Here is a 19,969-nt window from a genome sequence, read left to right on the forward strand (position 1 = left end):
AGTGTGTGATCCAAAAATGAGCCTGATCTGACTTGTAAGACGGCGGCCAGAGCCTAAAACGTGAACAAGCAAAATGCTAATAATTTTTACTTTAACCTGACCTGTGACGTCATCGGTGACCTCGAGGTCAATGAAATTAGGTTTCGCTCGACAGTTTTTCCGGGGCTATCAGACGCCGTTTGAATTTTGACGATCGGCCCAGTAGTTTCGGAGTTAGGAGGGGGGCTATGAATAGCCCCCCCCCCCCCCCCCCAGTAGGGCGTGTTATACGCAGACCCCAGTGGGGCGCGGGTTAACCGAAGGTTTGTTGTCAATAGTTAAAACACTATTCTTTAGAATTGTGTTTTTCTATTGAAAAACAAATCTGAGTTATGCTTAGAACGGTTAGTTACCTATCGCGAAAAGATAACTGAGGCTCTGGCCAGCGGGAAACGGACGGGAGACCGGCGCAGCGGCCATCGTGGGTGGATGAGGGCTGGGGCGGGGAGGGGACGGGAGAGGAGAACGGGGCGGTAAAGTACACACGGCCGGGTCGCCGGCAGTGATGACACCCTAGAGTGACAAACAGGGGAGGCGGGCCGACCGCGGCGCCTCACAGACAGTCAGTCGCCGCGCGGGGGCGAGAGGAGAGGACGCTGTGCGGTGAGGCGTGGACAGTTCTTTCGGTATCTTCACTTTCTGCTTTTTGCCATGAATGGCTGCAACAAGCTGACATTGTATTTGTTTTTTAGTTATCAACAATAAATAGAATCACCTACACTTCAGTGAGCAGCATGTTTAATATCATGATCTAACATTTCCAACACTCTTACAGAATCTCTCCAAGACACCCCATGAAAATCATAACACTCTTATGAGCAGCTGAAAATGCTGTATGAGCTAACCTTGGCTTCTGACGATGACCTTGTAGTCTCCCGGCCTGGAGTCGCGGATTAGCTCGGCGGCCCTGCGGGCAGAGCAAGAAAACATTGGTTTATATAAGACAACGTGGCTTGCTTGCAATGGACATATTGGTGTTGAGTTGGTAAGTGAAACATAACGAATGTGACAGAGTTTCATGGCAAGTACTACTGTTATCTGTGCAAGTAGGTATATTTTGCTGATGTAGGTGTTTGTACTTGCGATGCTCCGAAACAAGCTGACATCCTGATGCATATTTTTAGACATGGAACATTATTTGAAGAAGGCCCGCACCAACAACGTACATACATGTCATCTGCAGTATATCGGTAAAATACCTTTGAACTGTAATTAGTATATGTGTATATAGTTAGTGCGATTCTATGCACTGCAAATTGCAAAGCATCAAACAGTTAAGCGCGTTTATCGAGGCTTTTCTCGCTTACCATAGCGCAGAATATGGCTGTCCCATTCTCATTCTCGGGACGTCCCCGTCCACGGTGGTACTGTTCAAACTGAGGACGTCTGCTGGCTGCCAGAAGAAGTTGAACACAGCATCGACCAGCTGCGTCCAGCCGCCGCCCTGGACGTCCATCAAGCAGGACAGTCGGATCTCAGTGCCGTCGACCGCGCCCCAGAACGTGTGTGTGTTGATGGTGGGGTTCAGCTCCTTGATCGAGAGACAGGTTATCGTTCGGTTGGTGGTGCAAACTCTCCCCAAACAAGGTTCTCCGTTCACGCAGTCTTCATCTTGACGGCAAAATTCTTCAGTCGTGGAGGTACGCGGCATGATGTAGAACTCCGTATCCTCCGCACCCCAGTCCTGTCGGAGGAACGTCGGGTAGCTGCCCACCTTGCTGTACAGCGTGCACTCGCCGGTGCTGCCACGGAAGCTGAAGCTCTTGCACAGCTCATTGTTATTGCAGAAGGCGCAGCATTGACACGATGAGATGACGCCCGTTATCGGTCCTCCGGGAAGCGCTAGAGCTGGGTCCAGCGTGCCGTAGTACAGCGGAATCTTCTGACAAGCTATGCCAAATTTGAGTGCTTTGAGCAGGAATAGAAGCAGCAGCATGGTGACCAGTCAGGGTGCCCCACTAATGTGCTGTACCGGGACCTGTAATGCCAAGCAGAAAGGTAGGTTAACCCTCGCCCCGTTGGAAGGAGAACATGTGGCTTTCCTGAACAGCAAGAAAACCGCCAAATTCTAAGTACCTTCCCGGACATCAATTTGACACCTTCACACAAAATTTCAAGTCCTAGGTCACCTTAGGTCAGAAGTTATTGAGGTTAAACTGAGGTCATGTTCGAACAAAAATGAGCAAAAAACATGAAACTTTGAAACGCTCGCAAAACCTACAGCTTTAACAAGCAATTTCGAAGTTCTGTATGTGGTCGTGTAGAAAAAAACGACACTACACTGCAATCTAGAATTTTCAGAATTTCGTTATTGTTATCCCTAAAATAAAAAATGTCTTTTTTATTAACAAATCCCATTTTTTTTAGAATTTCGAATAACGGAATATATTTGATACTCCCTGCGCGCTTCTATCTACATCGCAACTTTTAGATCGATATCTCCTTTTTTGGCCAATTTATAGCGAAAAAAATGTTCAAAATTGATGACATCAAAATTTTTGATAAATCTTTAGCAAATCTAGACCACGTAGCGCAAAACAAAGACCGCCATTAGACTCCCCGTAACGAGCTGCATCGAATCGATACCCATTTTATGCAAAAATATCAAGTTTGAATTTTGACCTAATTTGACCTCACGTTGACCTGAACTTCACCAGATCATAACCTAAACTGGCCCCAAAGGCTGTCTGACCCACATAATCGCATTTGTAATGTAAAATGGACCATAAAACATGCATCACATAATACTTTCATACATAGACCTCTACATAGGTCTATGTTTCATATTGTGACCCTCAGTGACCTGACCTCTGTGACCTGACCTGGTATAAATGACCTCAAATAGCAAAATATGTGTTTAGGGGGCAAAAAGGGGCGCGTTGCTTGGCAGACCCAAACGGGGCGCGGATTAATAAAAAGGATGTACGAGTGTAGGAAATGCTTGAGTAATATCGAATGTGAATTACATAATCATGGTCTCGTTTAATTGCGCCAAAAAGTCTGACTTTTGTTGGCTTCAGGAGCAGTAAAAACCTTATTACAAGGCATATCGTTATATTCTTCATGTAAAATCAAACGTTTCGTCTCTGAACAAAGACATCATCAGTGAAGTTACACACAACAGTACATATTATGAGATATTAAGCAATCAGGCGACAAACCAAGAGCAACACAGTATCGCACATAAAATCATGCAATTAATTTCTAATAATATGTTCAAGTAAAATTATTCACATAAAATGATGCAATTAATTTCTCATGATATGTACTGTTGTGTGTAACTTCACTGATGATGTCTTTGTTCAGAGACGAAACGTTTGATTTTACATGAAGAATATAACGATATGCCTTGTAATAAGGTTTTTACTTCACATAATCAATATAATTAAGTGGAATGGTTACGGGTTTTCCTACGTCTCTCATTTAGCTTCTCATTAGCCGCTTTCGTGAATCGCTACAAAATGTCTATGACCGTCTACAAATAGGTGAAAAATCTCATCATCTCACATAAAACATGCTTGGAATGTGGATGAAAAGTTCACACGAAAAAAAAAACGCGTAAGTGATAAAAAAGGAAAGAGGAATGACAATAACTATAGCAATGAAAACAGGAACCGGCTATCTTGCACGTAGCATTGTACAAGCCACAAATGGACACCTTTGTCATCCTCCAGCCTCACCTCACTCCGCTTTCATTACGTCTTATGGAGCTTCCTAAGTTCCTAAAACATTGGTAACTGGTGTCGCTTAGGCAACTGAATGCCTCGAACTATTTAACCCGCGCCCTGATGGGGTCTGCCGAGCAACGCAGTCGCATGGGGGGGCATTTTGCCCCCCCCCCCTAAGAGCTCGAGAACCACGCAACATAGCGACAAGCGGCAAACGGTGCTGGATAGCCCCAACGGGGGACTACCTTGTGACCCAATTTCATTGACGTCGGTCAAACCGATGACGTCGCAGGTCAGGTCAAAGGTCGAATTTTCACCCTTTACAGGCATTTCAAGAAATACGTTGTAAAATCGAGTAAAATGCATTTCATTGAAAATCATCGATGGGGAAATGTTCGTCAAACACATATTTGCTACTTGAGGTCACTGATACCAGGTCAGGTCACAGAGTTCAGGTCACTGAGGGTCACAAATTAAAAATATCATGTGATGCATGTTTTATGGTCCATTTTATATGCCAAATGCGATTATGTGGGATAGGCAGCCCTTGGGGTCAGTTGAGATTATGTTTTGGTAAAGGTCAGGTCAAGGTCAGGTCAAATTAGGTCAAATTTCAAAGTTGATATTTTGCATAAAATGGGTATTGATTCGATGCAGCTTGTCACGGGGAGTTCAATGGTGGTCTCCGTTTTGCGCTAAGTGGTCTAGAATTGCTAAAAATTGAGTTCAAAAATTTGACGTCATCAATTTTTTAACAGTTTTTTCGCTATAACTTGGCCAAAAAAAGAGGTATCGATCTAAAATTTGGTATGTATGTATATCGAAGAGCGCAGGGACTATCACATATACTCCGGTTTTTCGAAATTCGAAAAAAATGGAAATTTTTTGAGTTTTCTAAAAAAAACATTTTTTATTTTTGTGGGTTAAAATCCCAAAATTTCGAAAATCCGAGAAAGTAGTTTTGTAGCGCCGTCTCTTCTCTACACAACCACATAAAGAACTTCATCGTAGCTACTATAGGTCGGCCGGAAATGACGTCGGAGTGACGTCATCTTCGGCCGATTTCGACGCAAAACATTGAACCACGGCAATTGCTCCCATGAGCTCAGTGTTTGAGCTAGATCCTTTTTTTTGCACGAGAAGACTTAAAGGGACTATCCCACCTTTAACATGGGGTTTGAGTTGAGATAGCCAAGTTTGCGGCGAGGTTCAGAAACCACTATCTATCTAGGTTGCAACCCCCGCGGCCTCTTGGTGTTGAAGAAATTCGTTCCCTTCATTTGAAAATGGGCCTTGTACAAGGCCCTATCTTCAACATGGAGCGACCGTTAGTGTGACGTCACCTCGCTTAGTCATTCTGATTTAAATGGGTTTGTTCGTTGAAAAATCGCTTAAAACTTGGTCTGAACTTTGTTGTGGTGCCTACAGAGTAAAAAGAATCAGCTTTATGACAGTAATGTGGCCTGGGGAAGGAGGTAATTTTGGGCTGTGACGTCACATATTTGAAAGTTTGTGTTTGGAATATGGGAAGCCTAAGATGTTTAATGAAAAATAAATGCCAGAACCGTGTTCCTGGTCATCCAATCTATAAAGTCGGGCACAATTTAACTGGTTTTAACAACATTTTAGAAGGTGGGATAGTCCCTTTAAAAAAGACATCGCTATCAAACTGCAATCTCGGACTTTCAAAATTTAGAAAAGTTCGAAAATTATATATAATAAAATTCAAAATTTATATTTGTACCTTTCTTTCAAAATGTTTTTGACTTTTCGAAAAAAAAAAACGGAATATATGTGATAGAACACATGGTTATGAATTACTCTAGCAAGTTGTAGCCAGATAGGTATTTTTGAAAATGGCCAAGTTATTCGCATCATAGCAAACATTTCACAATTATTAATAATTCAAATCAATTTTTTAGCACGTATTCAACATCATTCAACATCATTCAACAATATAAGAAGCACCATCGTGTTTCCTAGCTCAAACTGCATCCGATAGGTAACTGTTTTGTTGAAAAATTTTAACTTTTTAATTTGACCTTTTTTGACCTGAAAGTGGCCTCACCTAAGCTAAATTCAACTCAAAATGACCTCGATTGACATCAACGACATCGCATTCGAAATCTATGGCCTAAATGGACCATAAAAAATGTGTTACGTGACCGATGCATGATATAAGCTTTCCGAGACCTGTAATGACCTGACCCTGACCTGAAAATCAAAGTACAAGTTTGGACCCTCATGGTATCTAAAGCACCTGTTCACGAGTGTGTAAACCAAAAATGAGCCTCATCTGACTTGTAAGACGGCAGCCAGAGCCTGAAATGTGAACAAGCCAAACATCGATAATGTTTACTTTGACCTGATCTGTGACCTCATCGGTGTCAATGAAATTAGGTTTTGCTCGACAGTTTATCCGGGGCCATCAGACGCCGTTTGAATTTTGACGATAGGCCCAGTAGTTTCGGAGTTAGGAGGGGGTGGGGGCTAAGAATAGCCCCCCCCCCCTCCCCAGTAGGGCGCGTCATACACAGACCCCAGTGGGGCGCGAGTTAATAGTGTCTTTGGTGAGGGCAGGGTCACAGCATTCAACTGTGTTACTCAGTCTGCGTGATAAGAACAGCCTATCATCTGAGACAACTGATTGTTCAATGTGGAACATCATTATGTGGTCAACTGTACAGCTGCGATACACATTTCTTTAATGACAATGACTTCGTCGGTTAGGTAATAACGCCAGCGCTTAATGAATCCAGAACTTCGTGTTACCAAGTGGATTTAATAGGCGGATTCTACTACACATCATGCATCTTTGATCAAAGCTAACATGAAATTCGTAATCAGGACCTCAAAGGCCCCATAACAACCACAATTTACAAAGTTCTAGCAGGCCCTTATGTTCCCGACTTTTGGGTCATTGACCTGAGTTACGTTGAAAACCCCTCCCCCGCCCCCCCCCCCCCCCCCTCCCCCAACATTCGTTAGCGACTTAGAAAACACCAATTCGGGCGAGGGTTTAATTTGTCACGCGATATATTCAGAAAAAAAAAACATCTGAGGGGGCGCAACAAACACCTCCCTTCCCAACACGGCGGAATTAAAGGGGGCTATTAAATACACAATAAATTGATATGTGTTCAGTTTTTTACAGAATGACATAATAATGAATTTAGATCGCGCTGTTTGGAGTTATCAGTCGTTGGACGTTACCTTCCTCGCCTGGGGTGGAGGCGGGCGTCCCGAGCAGGCAGTTAGGAGGCAGCAGCCGGCGCTGCGCTCCGGCCCACCTCGGACACACAAGTCCGGGCGGGCGGTCCTACGCCGACCAGCGGCCATCCTCCTCCCCCACCGCCGCGCCGCGCCGTCCTGGAGACCGCCTGTAGTGCCGGCACATAGCGACGCTATACCATCGCGACAGAAATAAAACAAAAATGTCATTAGCGGTTAGCGCATAGTATACGTGCTACTGTCATTCACATTGGTATTTAGTATGAAAGCATAGTAATGACGAACTACATTGCGTGACTTTTATACCTTCGTGTCATGCATGGTAGAAATAAAGCTGAAAGCTATGATAATGAGCTGTCTGATATGGTTTGTAAACGCCAATTTATGGTGCTCGAGATTGGCAAAACTCTGAAAAAAGTCGTTGGTGCTTTGTTTCGGATCAAACTGTGTATGTTGCTTTCACTAATTTCAAGTAGAAATACGTATAGAGGGATGTTGCATGGTTTTTAGATGAAAGTTGATTAGGCCATTTATAGCACTTTAGGGGCATTTGAGCATTTTATTGATAGATTAGGGACAGATGTTGGGCTAATTTCACCACCGACCTCAGAAGCAGCTTGACTAATCCTGGTCTGGGTGAATCGGCCGTTAGCCCGCGCCCTGATGGGGGGCATTTTGGCCCCCCTGTGGTTTTCTTAAATAGCGAGAAAACGGCAGCGCGCAGCGCCGCCAAATTTCGGGTACTTTACCGGGCATCAATTTGACACCTTCACCCAAAATGTCAAGTCACAGGTCGCCTCGGGTCAGGAGTTATTGAAGTCAAACTGAGGTCATGTTCGAGTAAAAATGAGCAAAAAACAGGACATCTTGAAACGCTCACCAATTCTATAGGTAACAAGCAAGTTTACAGTTCTTTATGTGGTTGTGTAGAGAAAAGACGGCGCTACAAAACTGCTATCTCGGATTTTCAAAATTTTAGGGTTTTGACCCCCAAAAATAAAAAAAAATGATTTTTTTAGAAAAACTCAAAAATTTTCCAATTTTTTACCGAATTTCGAAAAAAGCGGAATATATGTGATAGTCCCTGCGCTCTTTGATATACATACCTAGATCGATACCTCTTTTTTGGCCAGGTTATAGCGAAAAAAACTGTTAAAAATTGATGACGTCAAATTTTTGAACTCAATTTTTAGCAATTCTAGACCACGTAGCGCAAAACGGAGACCTTCATTGAACTCCCCGTGACGAGCTGCATCGAATCGATACCCATTTTATGCAAACATATCAACTTTGAAATTTGACCTAATTTGACCTAACCTTGACCTGACCTTGACCTGACCTTCACCAAAACATAGTCTTAACTAACCCCAAGGGCTGCCTGTCCCACATAATCGCATTTGGCATATAAAATGGACCATAAAACATGCATCACATGATATTTTCAATTGTGACCCTCAGTGACCTGACCTCTGTGACCTGACCTGGTATCAGTGACCTCAAATAGCTAAATATGTGTTTGACGAGCATTTCCCCATCGATGATTTTCAACGAAATGCGTTTTACTCGATTTTACAACGCATTTCTTGAAATGCCGTAAACGGTGAAAATTCGACCTTTGACCTGACCTGTGACGTCATCGGTTTGACCGAGATAAATAAAATTGGGTCATAAGGTAGTTCCCCGTTGGGGCTATCCAACGCCGTTTGCCGCTTGTCGCTATGTTGCGTGGTTCTCGAGATCTTAGGGGGGACCAAAATGCCCCCCCCCCCATCAGACCGCGTTGCTCGGCAGACCCCATCAGGGCGCGGGTTATTCCACAACTGGGGAAGTCACGTGCTTTAGGATTAGGTTGGTCCCCAGCATAGAAACGACAGATAGTGCAGGGTAGGCATAAAATGTGACAGATTAGTATCATTGAACACTCTCCCTGTTAGCGCTTTGCCAGCCACTGACGTATATAACTAGTACATACATACTGGGGGAGGGGTCTGCTGGACCCCTCACCGCCCCTGATCGAGCTACGTCGATTCCCAATTTTGGCCCGAGTCTCTAGAAACTGAGTTAAACATGTCAAAGGTAAACTGGCTCAGAGTCATGTCCTTATCAGCGTATGTGTAAAAGTGATGATCTCAGGGGTACTAAAATTTTCTCGGGATCGGCCACTTTTTCGCAAGTTATTTGCAAAAAACAGGGGCTCAGCCGACCCTCTCCCGCTATAAATGCGAAGGTTTGAAGCCGCAGCCAACATGTTGCATCGGCAGTAGGCACCAAACAAAACTACTTCTCAAAGTCACATGTGTGTTTATTATTTTTTCAGCGGAGCTCTAGCTCGGTCAGGGGCCGAACGGCGAGGGGACGGGAGTTATTACGAGCGAGCGAGCGCAGCGAGCGAAGTGAGTCTTTTCAATATAACGGAAAAATCTCAGTATGAGCGGCCCGGCCCGGCCCGGCCTGTAACGCTTTTGAGAGGCTTATATCTCAGCAACCGATGGACCGATTGGCCTGCGGTCTTTTTTGCTGGGTAGCCCCATCCCTTCTACCCCGTAATTGACTACTTTTGATACATCTCAGTGACCGTCGTGGCACGTGCCACGTGAAAAGTCAAGGGTGTTCAAACTGTTTTAAAAAAGTAGTGATTTTGGGAGGCTCATATCTCAGCAGCCGCTTGGGCGAGTGACTTGCGGTAATTTTTGTAGGGTAGCAGCATCTCTTCTACCAAAAATAGGATACTCTCGATGCATGTGGGTCACCCCCAGTGCACGTGCAAAATACAACAATAAGAGGTGTCAACTTTGTTCCCATTTTAATATCTCGGTAATTACTGGGGCGATTTCGCTGAAAAGTGAAACTTGGCATACAGGTAGGCACCCACCAGGCAATGCATTCCCATGTGTTGCGGTTAAGGTGCTACTGCACGTGCGCACGTGCAGGGGGCGCTTCCAGATCTCGAGAACGGCTGGGCCGATTGCGCTCAAATTTGGTACACGGTTGGGGACCAGTTAATAGGGTGCCGTGCAAAAGTCAGTTTGGACCCTGTTCGCACGTGCGCACGTGCAGAGCCAGAATGCCGCTTGCAGATCTCAGGAACGGCTGGGCCGATTGCGTTCAAATTTGGTACACCGCTAGCGACCGGTTAGAAGGGTGCTTTGCGCAAGCCCGTTGGAAGTACCCTCTCGCCCTTCCGCACGTGCAGGGCTCACTATCTCGCTCGCTCGTTCTTCGCCTAAAAGGCGTTTTACTGGTAAGTTATAAGTGCAAGCCAGTCAGTTTGAACAATGAAATAAAACCAGATCAAAGTGGATACTGGCTGAAATTGTCCAAATCTGGTTTCGACCAAGACTGTCTCAACGGTTGCCCGCTGCCGTTTGCACGCACCCGCATAAGTTCGCTATATACCGTGCATATCATCAGGCAATGCCCATCAGGTATCTACTTATGTGGTGTATTGCGGTACAGTGTGCTTACAGGCGTTGACTGGTCCTGTCATCTAGCGACTGGTGATCTAACCTTCGGTTCCTGTGGAGCAGCACTTGAGCTTGTGAATTAAGACTTGATTATATGCCATAAATGGCGCAGTTGCTACGATCTTGCGTTTCGAACACGGCGGGCCGCGAAATACACAACACTGAATGAAACGTACGCGAATGAGTTGACCCGAATCGTGCTTTTGGTTTCAGTGTGTAAATAAGGAGATTTTCTGCGTGAATCATAGATATTCTGCTAGCTTGCATTAATTTCTCCTTAGATTGTGGGGTAAACTCGTTTGGAAATGCTAGAAGATGGCTGGTAGCTCAAGCTGTTAGCTGCGCCAGACGTGCGCAGAACAGGCACAGGCAATGTGAAATGTCATAATAATTTAAGCTTTTTGTTATAATCAAATAAATATGGTGTTGCTGGGACTCCCAATGTACTGAGTTGTGCGGGTTGTGAGTTATCCACTTATGTGTCCCTCAACCTAACTATCTATTTGTTCAATTCTTAGGCATTAGATCTGATGGCATGTCATTTTCACCCAATTTTTACAGGACAGCAACAAAGAACTTAATAATAGCAAGGAATACCCAAGTAGTTCCAGTACAATTTAGTATGGAAGATGACACAACTCGATGTGATGTTGTAAGTCCATTGTGATTGCTTTAAAAATGAGGGCTTATGATTTGTTGAAACATACTGTTGCAAAAGGTGATGGACCCTTAAGAACATTTGACAAATTTAACTTATTACTATAAACCCCCTTGCATTTTTCAAAGAGCAAGGAATGAGGACCTCTCCCTGTATCTGAGCACTTAGTTGATGCCTGACAGAGTACTATTAGCAGTTGCATACAATTTTTTAATCACATTTCAATTTCAGGGTTCAACCCTGCACCCACCAGAAGGAACCATGAACTAACAGCCAATTCCATCACAACTGTTTTAGATGCAGACTAAAACATTTTGTTTAAAAAATTGTACAAACTTTTAAGATAAAATTATTTCACCATGTAGGTATGACATGCATTCACCACTATTGTTTTCAGATGGTCAGCCTGCCGATGCCTACCCACCAGCGTCTAAACATCAATTTCAGTCATGGCTGTCAGAACAACGTTGTTCTGCATGCTGTTGACTTTGGAGCTAAGGACACTGACTCTGGACAGCCAGGTAATGTCAGGAGGGAAAACTTACTGCATTAATCAGGCTTGTAAAATACATATAATCCAAATTTTCCTATTTTCACTCATGTTGGAAGCCTGTTACATATAGAATGTCATTTAAGGTAGCCCATTCTAGCATCCCACCTTAAATGGTTGCTCCAGTGATGCCAAGTGGTATGACAGATATGTATTTTATATGCAATTATGGCTGCTCCAATAGTGATGACTGAGGATCTTGGCCTAGGCACAGACTATTTCAGATATCAGGAAATGTGATGTGTCTGTTCAAACATAGAAGCTCTCACTAGCATCAGTCACACTCATTTTTGCACACATGATTTTTGTGTGTGTGAGAGAGAGAGAGAGAGCTTATCCTTTTGAATGGGTTTTCACAAGTGATTTCCTGAACTTTAAAGTTTATTTCAACTTTAAGTGTGGGTGATTTTTGGACTTTCTCTTCTTTTTTGTTGTGAACTGTGCCATTGCTGTTTAAATGTTGTGGGGCGGCAGTGGGTGCGTGTCTGCAGTGTGCTGAGTGCCCGGCAGTTTCGTGAGCGGGCCGGCGGTGGGTTTGTGTTGTGCGCTGGGTGTGCCGTCTGTGGTGTCTGCGGTCGGCCGCGGACTGCAGATGTCCGTTTCGGGCGGCGGGCCGATGGCAGGTGTGTGGTCTGTGGTGGCGGCAGTGTGCTGACGGACGGACGTTTCAGGCGGCGCACCGGCGGGGGGCGGTGTCCGCGAGGTGTTCTGGTCGCCGAGCGAGTGGCCCGGCTGGTGGCGTCAGCTGGCCAGCGAGTCGGCCGGCGTGTTCAGCGACCTGCAGAGCTGTGACGCCGGCCAGGGAGAGGCCGCGCTCCGACTCAGCCTGCTCAAACTCAGCAGACGATACCGGTGAGTCGGCGTGCGCCGTGAGTCTACCCCCGGCCAGTTCCTGCTACCAGTGGCAGGCGACCAGCGGCAGCCACGTCTGTTAAGTATTATTTTGAATAAATACGCCTAGGTCGTGTTTTGTCGCCGCCGCTGTCAGCCAGTGGTTGTATTTGTATAGCTATTTCACTGCCATGACTGCGGTGTCGGGGCTGCCATCAGACCGTGGATGTTGATCCCTCCCTTCCCCCGCCGTCAGGTCGTGTCTCCGCGCCAGTATGGAGACGGTGACTGCCTCAGACGAGGAGGACGCCGATACGCACCGGCAGCTCCTCAACAGCATGGAAATGGTGTGGAACCTCTCCGAGATCGTGCTCGTCGACCAGAAGCGAGGTGGGTGCGTCCGCCGGACGTCCGAGCTATTAGTAAAACAATCCTGGTCCAAGCGCGGCGTAACGCTAAGCGTGATTCCCGGTACTCGGTGTCCGGCTACAACTACCTCTTAGGCTGGTCGACGAACTCACTGTAGTGTGTGAAATACTGAACTCCCGGCGGGAAGCTGGCTAGACGCAGCTCCTAACAAGAGCCGTACATTTCGTCACGGTTGTGATGTTCGGACTGTGTTGCACGCTCGGCTGACCGGCACTGCGCTGACCATCGGCAGGAGGCGTGGTGCTGGGCCAGCTGCTCGACTGGGTGCGACAGCACGCCACACAGTTCGACAAGTCGGCCGCGGCCGTCACAGAGGCCGAAATGCCCGAGAAACACCCCGACTACTGGAATACGGTGAGTGAATAGTTGAATAAGACAGTTGAAATACTGCTGGTTTACTGCTTGCGTATCATTTCTGGTGTATGTCAAGTTCCCGACAATTATGGTTGTTAAATACGGTGGATAGACTGATGGTGGTAAGCGATGGATAAATAGGTACTGTTTATCTGGAATGAATGTGAACAACGCGATCTGATATGAACTGAGCTGTTCTAAGATGATCTGCGCTGAGCCGACCTTAGCTTATCTACGCTGAGCTGAGCTGCAGATCTGATTTGCTCTTTGCTGCGCTGATCTAATTGCGATCCTCGCTGATCTTATCTGACGGCCGTTGGGCAGGTGTACGGGATGGTGCTGCAGGTACGGCAGTTAGCCGCTGATCTGTTCTGATCTGAGCTCAGCTGACCCGGTCTGATCTGACGGCCGGCCGGCAGGTGTACGGGATGGTGCTGCAGGGACGGCAGGCGGCCGCCCGGAAGCTGCTCCGACTGCACAGCGGGTTCGGCACGGACCCGTTCGTCAGCGCCGACGAGCTGCTGCGCAAGGTGCCTCCGCTGGCCGAGGGTGCCGACTTCGAGCTGCGCTGGCGCCACTGGCAGGCGCAGTGCGTGCTGCGCCTCGAGTCCGGAGAGTTCGGCTACAGTCCCCGGCTGCAGACGCTCGTCAAGGTGTGTCGGCGGAATGACGGCCGTGAGGGGATAAGAGCGGGGATATGTTAATATACAGTGCCGAGGAGTCATGAGGCTTTACGTAGTTGCGGTGAGAGAAAGCATATATCCCAGTGGCGGTGTGGCTTTCCTCCTTCCTCCTTCCCGACGATCCGTCTCTGGCGAGCCCGACTGACCCGGCCGTCTGTCGTGCCGACAGATCCTCTGCGGTGACGCCGTGACCTTCGAGGACCTCTACCAGGAGATGGGCTCCTGGTACCACCTGATGGTGTCGTACACACTCTACTCGCGGCCCTGGGTCGGCATCTTCGAGCTCAGGTGAGCGGTGCACAGCGCTCTGAGGTTTCCTTTGTCTGGGCAGGCGGCTGAACTAACTATGGGGAAAAGCCTTACAGCGGTGACCGATGGTGGTGATTTGTTAAACTATAAGTCGTCAGAGATCGTTGCATTTCGCGATCGGCTCTCAAAGCTGAACATGGAGGGCACTTAAACTCTTTTTTTCCTAACCGCTGTCTCACTGTCGTCGTCTGCCGGCAGGCACGCGGCCGAGGACAGTATCGAGGTGTTCGGCGGGCCGAGCCAGCTCTCCGCGCTCGACCAGATGCTGCAGGCCGCGCTCGACGGCGACATCCACAAGCTGCTGAAGACGGCGCAGGCCACGCTGCCGGACGGCTGGCTGACGGCCCACCTGGCCGACCTGCTGTGCCGGCTGCCGGACATCTCGGGCGCCGGCCGGCCCAGCTTTCTGTCCGAGCTGCGTCACCACCTGCTGGTCGAGTACGGCAGCGCGCTGTGCGCCAGCCGCTCGCTGTGGCAGCTGGGCGCCGTCTACCTGGACCAGTGCGGCGCGCCGGGACGCGCGCGGCTGGCGCTGCTCCTCGAGCGGCTCGACCCGCGCACCGACCGCCGCGCCAGGAAGATCATTCAGGTACGACGCACGGTCAGGTGCGCGACCGGACCCAGGACGGCGGTGGGATTGTTTACCTTTCATACGATGCATGCTGACCATCCGTGTTTATTGTCATGGCACCCGTCATCACACATTCATTTATAACACGCCTGTTTTGCCGTGTGCTGCCGATGTCTGACCGGGTCTGACCTGCCTCCCGCTCGGTGCAGATGGCGGAGAGCCGCGGCCTCAGCGCGGTGGCCAGCTCGGTAGCCCAGGTGATGGGCCGCCGCGCGATGGCCGCTGGCCAGCTGGGCACGGCGCTGGCCTGGGCGCTGCGCTCCGACTGCTCGGCGCTGGCCTCGCAGCTGGCCGACACGCTGGTCAAACAGTACACCAGCAGCGGCCGCTTCGCCAGCGCAGACTTCGTCGACAACCTCGGCTCCAGCATGCTCAAGAGTGATCGGCTCATGTTTCTCGGTGAGTGGAGATGTGGAAGACGATGTTGTGATGCGACTGTAGAAGCTCGTAGGCTGGTCTAGACATCGACTGTGTAAAGGATGGTCCACTATCGATGTCTTTAGAGTCGTTTATTTATTCAAACAACCAGCCTTTGAACACAGCAACATAGACCGCTCACGGTCGGCTCCTTTACAGAAGCTTTCGTGCTGGTGTGCGCGACGGCAGCTACATATTGAACCGGCCCTTTTCGTTGCAGGGAAGTACCGCGAGTTCCACCGGCTGTACGAGGAGGATAGTCTGCAGGAGGCCGCCTCCCTACTCGTCACCCTGATGACCTCCCAGCTGGCACCCAAATAGTGAGTGTCTCGGGGTAAAGCCTGCCCTCACTAAGTGCTGGGGACTAGGGACTTTCGGTATTATGACTGTGGAGCACCGCCCGACCGGCACCTGAGTTACTTATGTTGCCGATTGACACGTAGGTTATATTTTAGGGTACGTCCTCAGTTGTGTTCTCGTTTTATTGTAATGTGAAGTAAATATCACGTAGTTATTCAATTCACCACTTAATTTTCAGTGCTCTAGTTAATTTCACTCATGCTCTATCCGATCAAGTTCATTTATGAGGTCATAAAATGCCAGCGGGAAATAAGAATTGTTCATTTGTTATTCTGCTTCTGACCCTAACAGCTTTTTTTTAATTACCGTCACACTGATAGCTTAGTGTACGGAACCGTTTGGTACCAGATGAGCCGTTACGTGTCCGTTTCGCCGTTACCGATGGTCGGATCTCAATCGTGGGCATCCGTCCGGCGCGGGACAGTTGGCCCTCAGTCTGGGGTCGGGCTGGTATCCGTCCGGCGGGGGACGGTTGACCCTCCGCCCGGGGTCGGGTCTGTGCCGACCGCCGTAGCACGGCTCGCCTCAGCCCAGGGTCACCCGACCGTGCCGCTAACGCAGCCGTCCGCCGCCAGCTTCTGGAGGACGCTGCTGACGGACGCGCTGCCGCTGCTGGAGCTGCAGCCGCCCGCCTTCTCGACGGCACAGACCTACGACCTGATGGCCTGTGTGGAGCAGCTCCGACGGTCCGGTGAGTGACAACGCCCGGTGGTGGCCGGGGGACGGACGGACGGACGGGAACCTCCTGGGAGTGGCTGAGGACCTTTTAAATAGCACTGGGTGCCGAGTTGGCTAAATTTGGTCAGGACGTTTTTGCCCAATCAACGTACTGAAAAGGCAAGGATGTAAGAAGAAGGAACATTTGCTTTTCGATTGGTTTTCGTTCACCTGAAACGTGAATAGCTATAGATCAAATAGCTACCGCCAATACGCTGGTGTAGTGGCGAGAGGAATGGTTCAAACTGCGATTCAATGGAATAGGGAATGTTTTTGTTTTCCACGTTGTTGCAAGCAGAAGTAGCATAGATATTGCTGAGCCCGCCTAGTCAGCAATGCAGCATTACCGAATACATTTCATTTCATTATACATTTCATACATTTCTGATTATACATTTCAGCCATTTTTAGCGCGCGCTGCTAGTTTTTTTTCTTTATTATCATCGCTAATGGTTGATACCCGGCAGATCCATCACAGATGGTTAATGGAAATAATAATTAATGTTACCATTTATTTGATTTGTTTTATTCAACTCAAATAAATGGTAGGTAGTCTTTCATGTTGTCATTAGGCATTACGGAGCTGTAATGTTAATAGTCATTAGTTTACCAGTCCCCCCAATCCCCATCCTATTTTACAGTACTGTGCTGTTATACAGCATACAGCATGTACCCAAATGTGGAGAAACTGCACGGAATATAGCACGCAACTTATGCTATATAACATAATACTACATACCATACTGCGAAAATGTCGTTTCGAGGGCGTTGTTACAAATGCAACAGGTCTGATGGCCTGTGTGAAATGGGGGTCATATCCAGTGAAAACATGTTTATTTCACGATATGACAGCTCTCTATCGGAATGGAGCTATCGCATTCGCGAAACTTGCAGCATAGCAAACAACTAAGCGGACATTTCATTTAATGTTAAACAGCTTTAATGCGCGTTTGTGGAGTTCGTTTCAAGCGTGCTGTTCGTGCTGTGGCCCTTCGTCTGAACGCCCACCTCTTCAAAATGTGAGAAAGGCGGTGGGTTAACACATATGGTGCATGTTAGTAGTTAGCATAGTTTAGCGGATATCCGAAGATCCGGAGATCACGGTAAAAGAGTCAAGGTGACACCACGGACCCACCAAATACCGACCAACTCTGCCCGCGCTCTTCTGATGATAAAAGACAAACGTTTGACATCCGGAAGGCGCCTGAACTCAAAATACAGCAGGCGCTTGAGCAATTTTCAGCCATCGACGGCGTTTACATCCATTGTGCACGCGAAAGGCACGAGCTCACGAGCTCACCACACATGGTGATCATCAGTTGGTGTCTGACATGTGACGCGAACAGCCGGGTTGCGTCGAGACGGACCAGTCAGGCACGTCCACTGCCCGTTTGGCCACGACCTAAAGGCGTTCTTTGCGCGTGATGGATTCAACTTACACCGCTGGAATGTCATTAACACTGTGCTGTCCATGGGGTGCTTACGTGCGGCGCCGGCTGTAAGGAGCCGAACGGTCTGTAGCATCGCGAACTGTGCTCTGTTGTGGCAACGTCCGGTCGGCCGCGCAGCGTGGCATAGTGACGTAAAGCGGTGCAGTGACCGGCCGGCGGACCGACCGCGGTGGCATTAGCGCCGCACGGCCATCAGACACGACACAAGACGGATGGTGGTGCAGGCTTTGAGCGGCGCGCCGGCCGCCCGGCGTGCTGGCCGCCGCGTGCCATTTGTCACAAGAGCGGCCGATTGGATTTAATGCCGCTCACGCCGGCCCCTGTAATGTCAGCCTCATTCCTGGCGCCCGCGGTAGTAATTGTCCTGCGCTCTTTGTCGCATGGTATTGTTTTATTGTTCGGTGTTTCGCCCGGTCCTCTTTTAGCTTCCCATAAAGCAGTGGCATCATCAGTGCTGTTGTACCATTTTTCATGTGTCACATGGCTATGGTATCTGGAATTGATGACCCGGTGGTCATTTGGGTGTATCAATTTTCCGGCGCGGGTACATATGCTGAAATGAATTAATATTAACCCTCCCCCATGTAAAGGCTACCTCCAATTAACAGATTGAACCGACCTTGCTTTTAAAAGATTGAATTTTAGATTCCGTGGGTTTCTTGTTTCCGGAAAGTCAAACATTCAACGAGCTTGCGAATTGTCATGAACGAATTCGTATTCATGAATGTCATACTAGTCACCGCGGCTCTAAAATATGGATACCATTCCATCCTCCCCCTTCCTGCATAATACGTAGTTCTATACAGCAAGCAGCGAATTCAGCGCTTTGTGAGGAAAGGAAATGACTCGCGTGATTTCTTTCCTCGTCGGTCCTGTGCTCGCTTTCAGGCCTTCGGGATCATGACATTACCCTCGGGGAACGTTCGTTTTGCATGCGGTCTAACAACCGACCGTGTGCCATTTATCATACCAAATAATATTTTTCTAACTAATGGAACATTCATTTCTTTAAAACATCCGCCTTGACTAATTACCATTTTCGCTGAACATTCGTGAGTGCAAATCAATTAGCCATTTTATGTACGCCTGTCCGCCTCTAATTGCTTGCCCCGTAGCACCCCCCCCCCCACACACACATACCTGCGCAGTGCACACACATACACTTCGGGAGCGATTGCCATAGGGAAAAGGACACAGACGACCAGGGCATAATTCGGTCACTGATGTGTTGTGGTGTAAAACTTCGTCATCGTGTGTTTAGATCGGTAACTGTCACTGGCGCTGCGTCCCTGCCCCCTGACCTGCTGAGTGCTGACTCCGCCCCTTACCCGCTGGCTCCGCCCCCTGACCCGCCGACTGCTCCCGCTTGCTCCTCCCCTGACCCTCTGGCTCCGCCCTGGCCCTCGGGCTCCCCGACCCTCTCCAACTGGTAAGTCCCCTTGACCTCCTGGGTCCTGCCCCGCCCCCTGACCTGCAGACTCCGACCCCTGATCTGCTGGCTCCTCCCGACAGGTGACCTGGATGAGAGCTCGGAGGAGGTCCGGCTGCTGCGTCAGGCGCTGGCCGATAACCTATGGCGGGCCAGCATCGCCGAAGACTCTGTCGCCTCCTGAGGACCGCCGCATCCAGCCCCCCCCCCCTCCTCACATTGCCAACTTTGTAAGAAATATAGTGTCTTGTCAAAACAGGCCGTGTTACTACCGGGCGGAGCGGACACGGTTCGAGTCACTCAGTCACGCTGTGGGCTGTTGCCTCCGTGTAAGGTTCACTTTACGCTGATTGCCCGGAAGTGGTCCAATGTTGCAGCTGCAGAGGTGGAAGCGTTGCAGTAGATTAGGGGAGTGTAGCCACACAAGGGTCGATAGGATACCGTCGAATTGTGCCGGGTTTGTGTATCAATTTCCGTGTATCGTGTATCAGTGTGGAACGTGCCGACCGAGGACAGATGAACCGGGGAAAGGACACGCGGTCCATCTGCCAGTCATGACCTAACTACTCGAAGTGATGGTCTGAAATTCCCCAACTCGATAACGTAGGAAAGTAATTGCTTAACCATGGCTTAACCATATCGCTCCCTCAAAATAACACTGAACATCTGCCCCGCCCTCAAACCCACATTCGTTGTTTAAAGACAAAACTCTGGTAATGGTGTAGATACATGCACACCGCTATTGCCG

At 48.5% G+C, this 19,969-nt stretch overlaps 2 protein-coding genes across 10 annotated transcripts in view; one reads left to right on the plus strand and one right to left on the minus strand.

The window, feature by feature from the left end:
- LOC122379259 overlaps nucleotides 1–7,111 on the minus strand; it is a 31,343-nt gene extending 24,232 nt beyond the window's left edge. The window contains exons 1-3 of one of the 2 annotated variants that reach the window (XM_043361290.1): nucleotides 6,921–7,033; nucleotides 1,347–2,017; nucleotides 885–946 (exon numbers count right to left, since the gene is read on the minus strand). In XM_043361290.1, coding sequence (XP_043217225.1) covers nucleotides 885–946; nucleotides 1,347–1,975 — 691 coding nt within the window. In that variant the 5' untranslated portion in view covers nucleotides 1,976–2,017; nucleotides 6,921–7,033. Of the gene's footprint in view, nucleotides 1–884; nucleotides 947–1,346; nucleotides 2,018–6,920 lie in introns of both variants that reach the window. The other variant, XM_043361291.1, reaches the window with a different exon arrangement.
- Nucleotides 884–19,477, plus strand: LOC122379254 (nuclear pore complex protein Nup85-like). 8 transcript variants are annotated; one of them, XM_043361272.1, is made up of 13 exons: nucleotides 884–1,024; nucleotides 10,964–11,054; nucleotides 11,458–11,581; nucleotides 12,282–12,462; nucleotides 12,698–12,831; nucleotides 13,103–13,224; nucleotides 13,644–13,877; nucleotides 14,077–14,195; nucleotides 14,415–14,805; nucleotides 14,997–15,246; nucleotides 15,485–15,584; nucleotides 16,200–16,315; nucleotides 19,305–19,477. In XM_043361272.1, exons 1-13 carry the CDS (start codon nucleotides 1,002–1,004, stop codon nucleotides 19,403–19,405), a joined length of 1,986 nt encoding a protein of 661 aa, XP_043217207.1. In that variant the 5' UTR covers nucleotides 884–1,001; the 3' UTR covers nucleotides 19,406–19,477. The 8 variants fall into 8 exon arrangements, with proteins under 8 accessions (XP_043217207.1, XP_043217210.1, XP_043217212.1 ...); XM_043361275.1 differs by lacking the exon at nucleotides 884–1,024 and adding an exon at nucleotides 10,513–10,574; XM_043361277.1 differs by lacking the exon at nucleotides 884–1,024 and adding an exon at nucleotides 10,566–10,599.
- The last annotated feature ends 492 nt before the right edge of the window (nucleotides 19,478–19,969 follow it).

The sequence above is a fragment of the Amphibalanus amphitrite genome, unplaced genomic scaffold (genome assembly GCF_019059575.1).
Source record: "Amphibalanus amphitrite isolate SeventyFive unplaced genomic scaffold, NRLGWU_Aamphi_draft 000074F_arrow, whole genome shotgun sequence".
Classification (NCBI taxonomy): domain Eukaryota; kingdom Metazoa; phylum Arthropoda; class Thecostraca; order Balanomorpha; family Balanidae; genus Amphibalanus; species Amphibalanus amphitrite.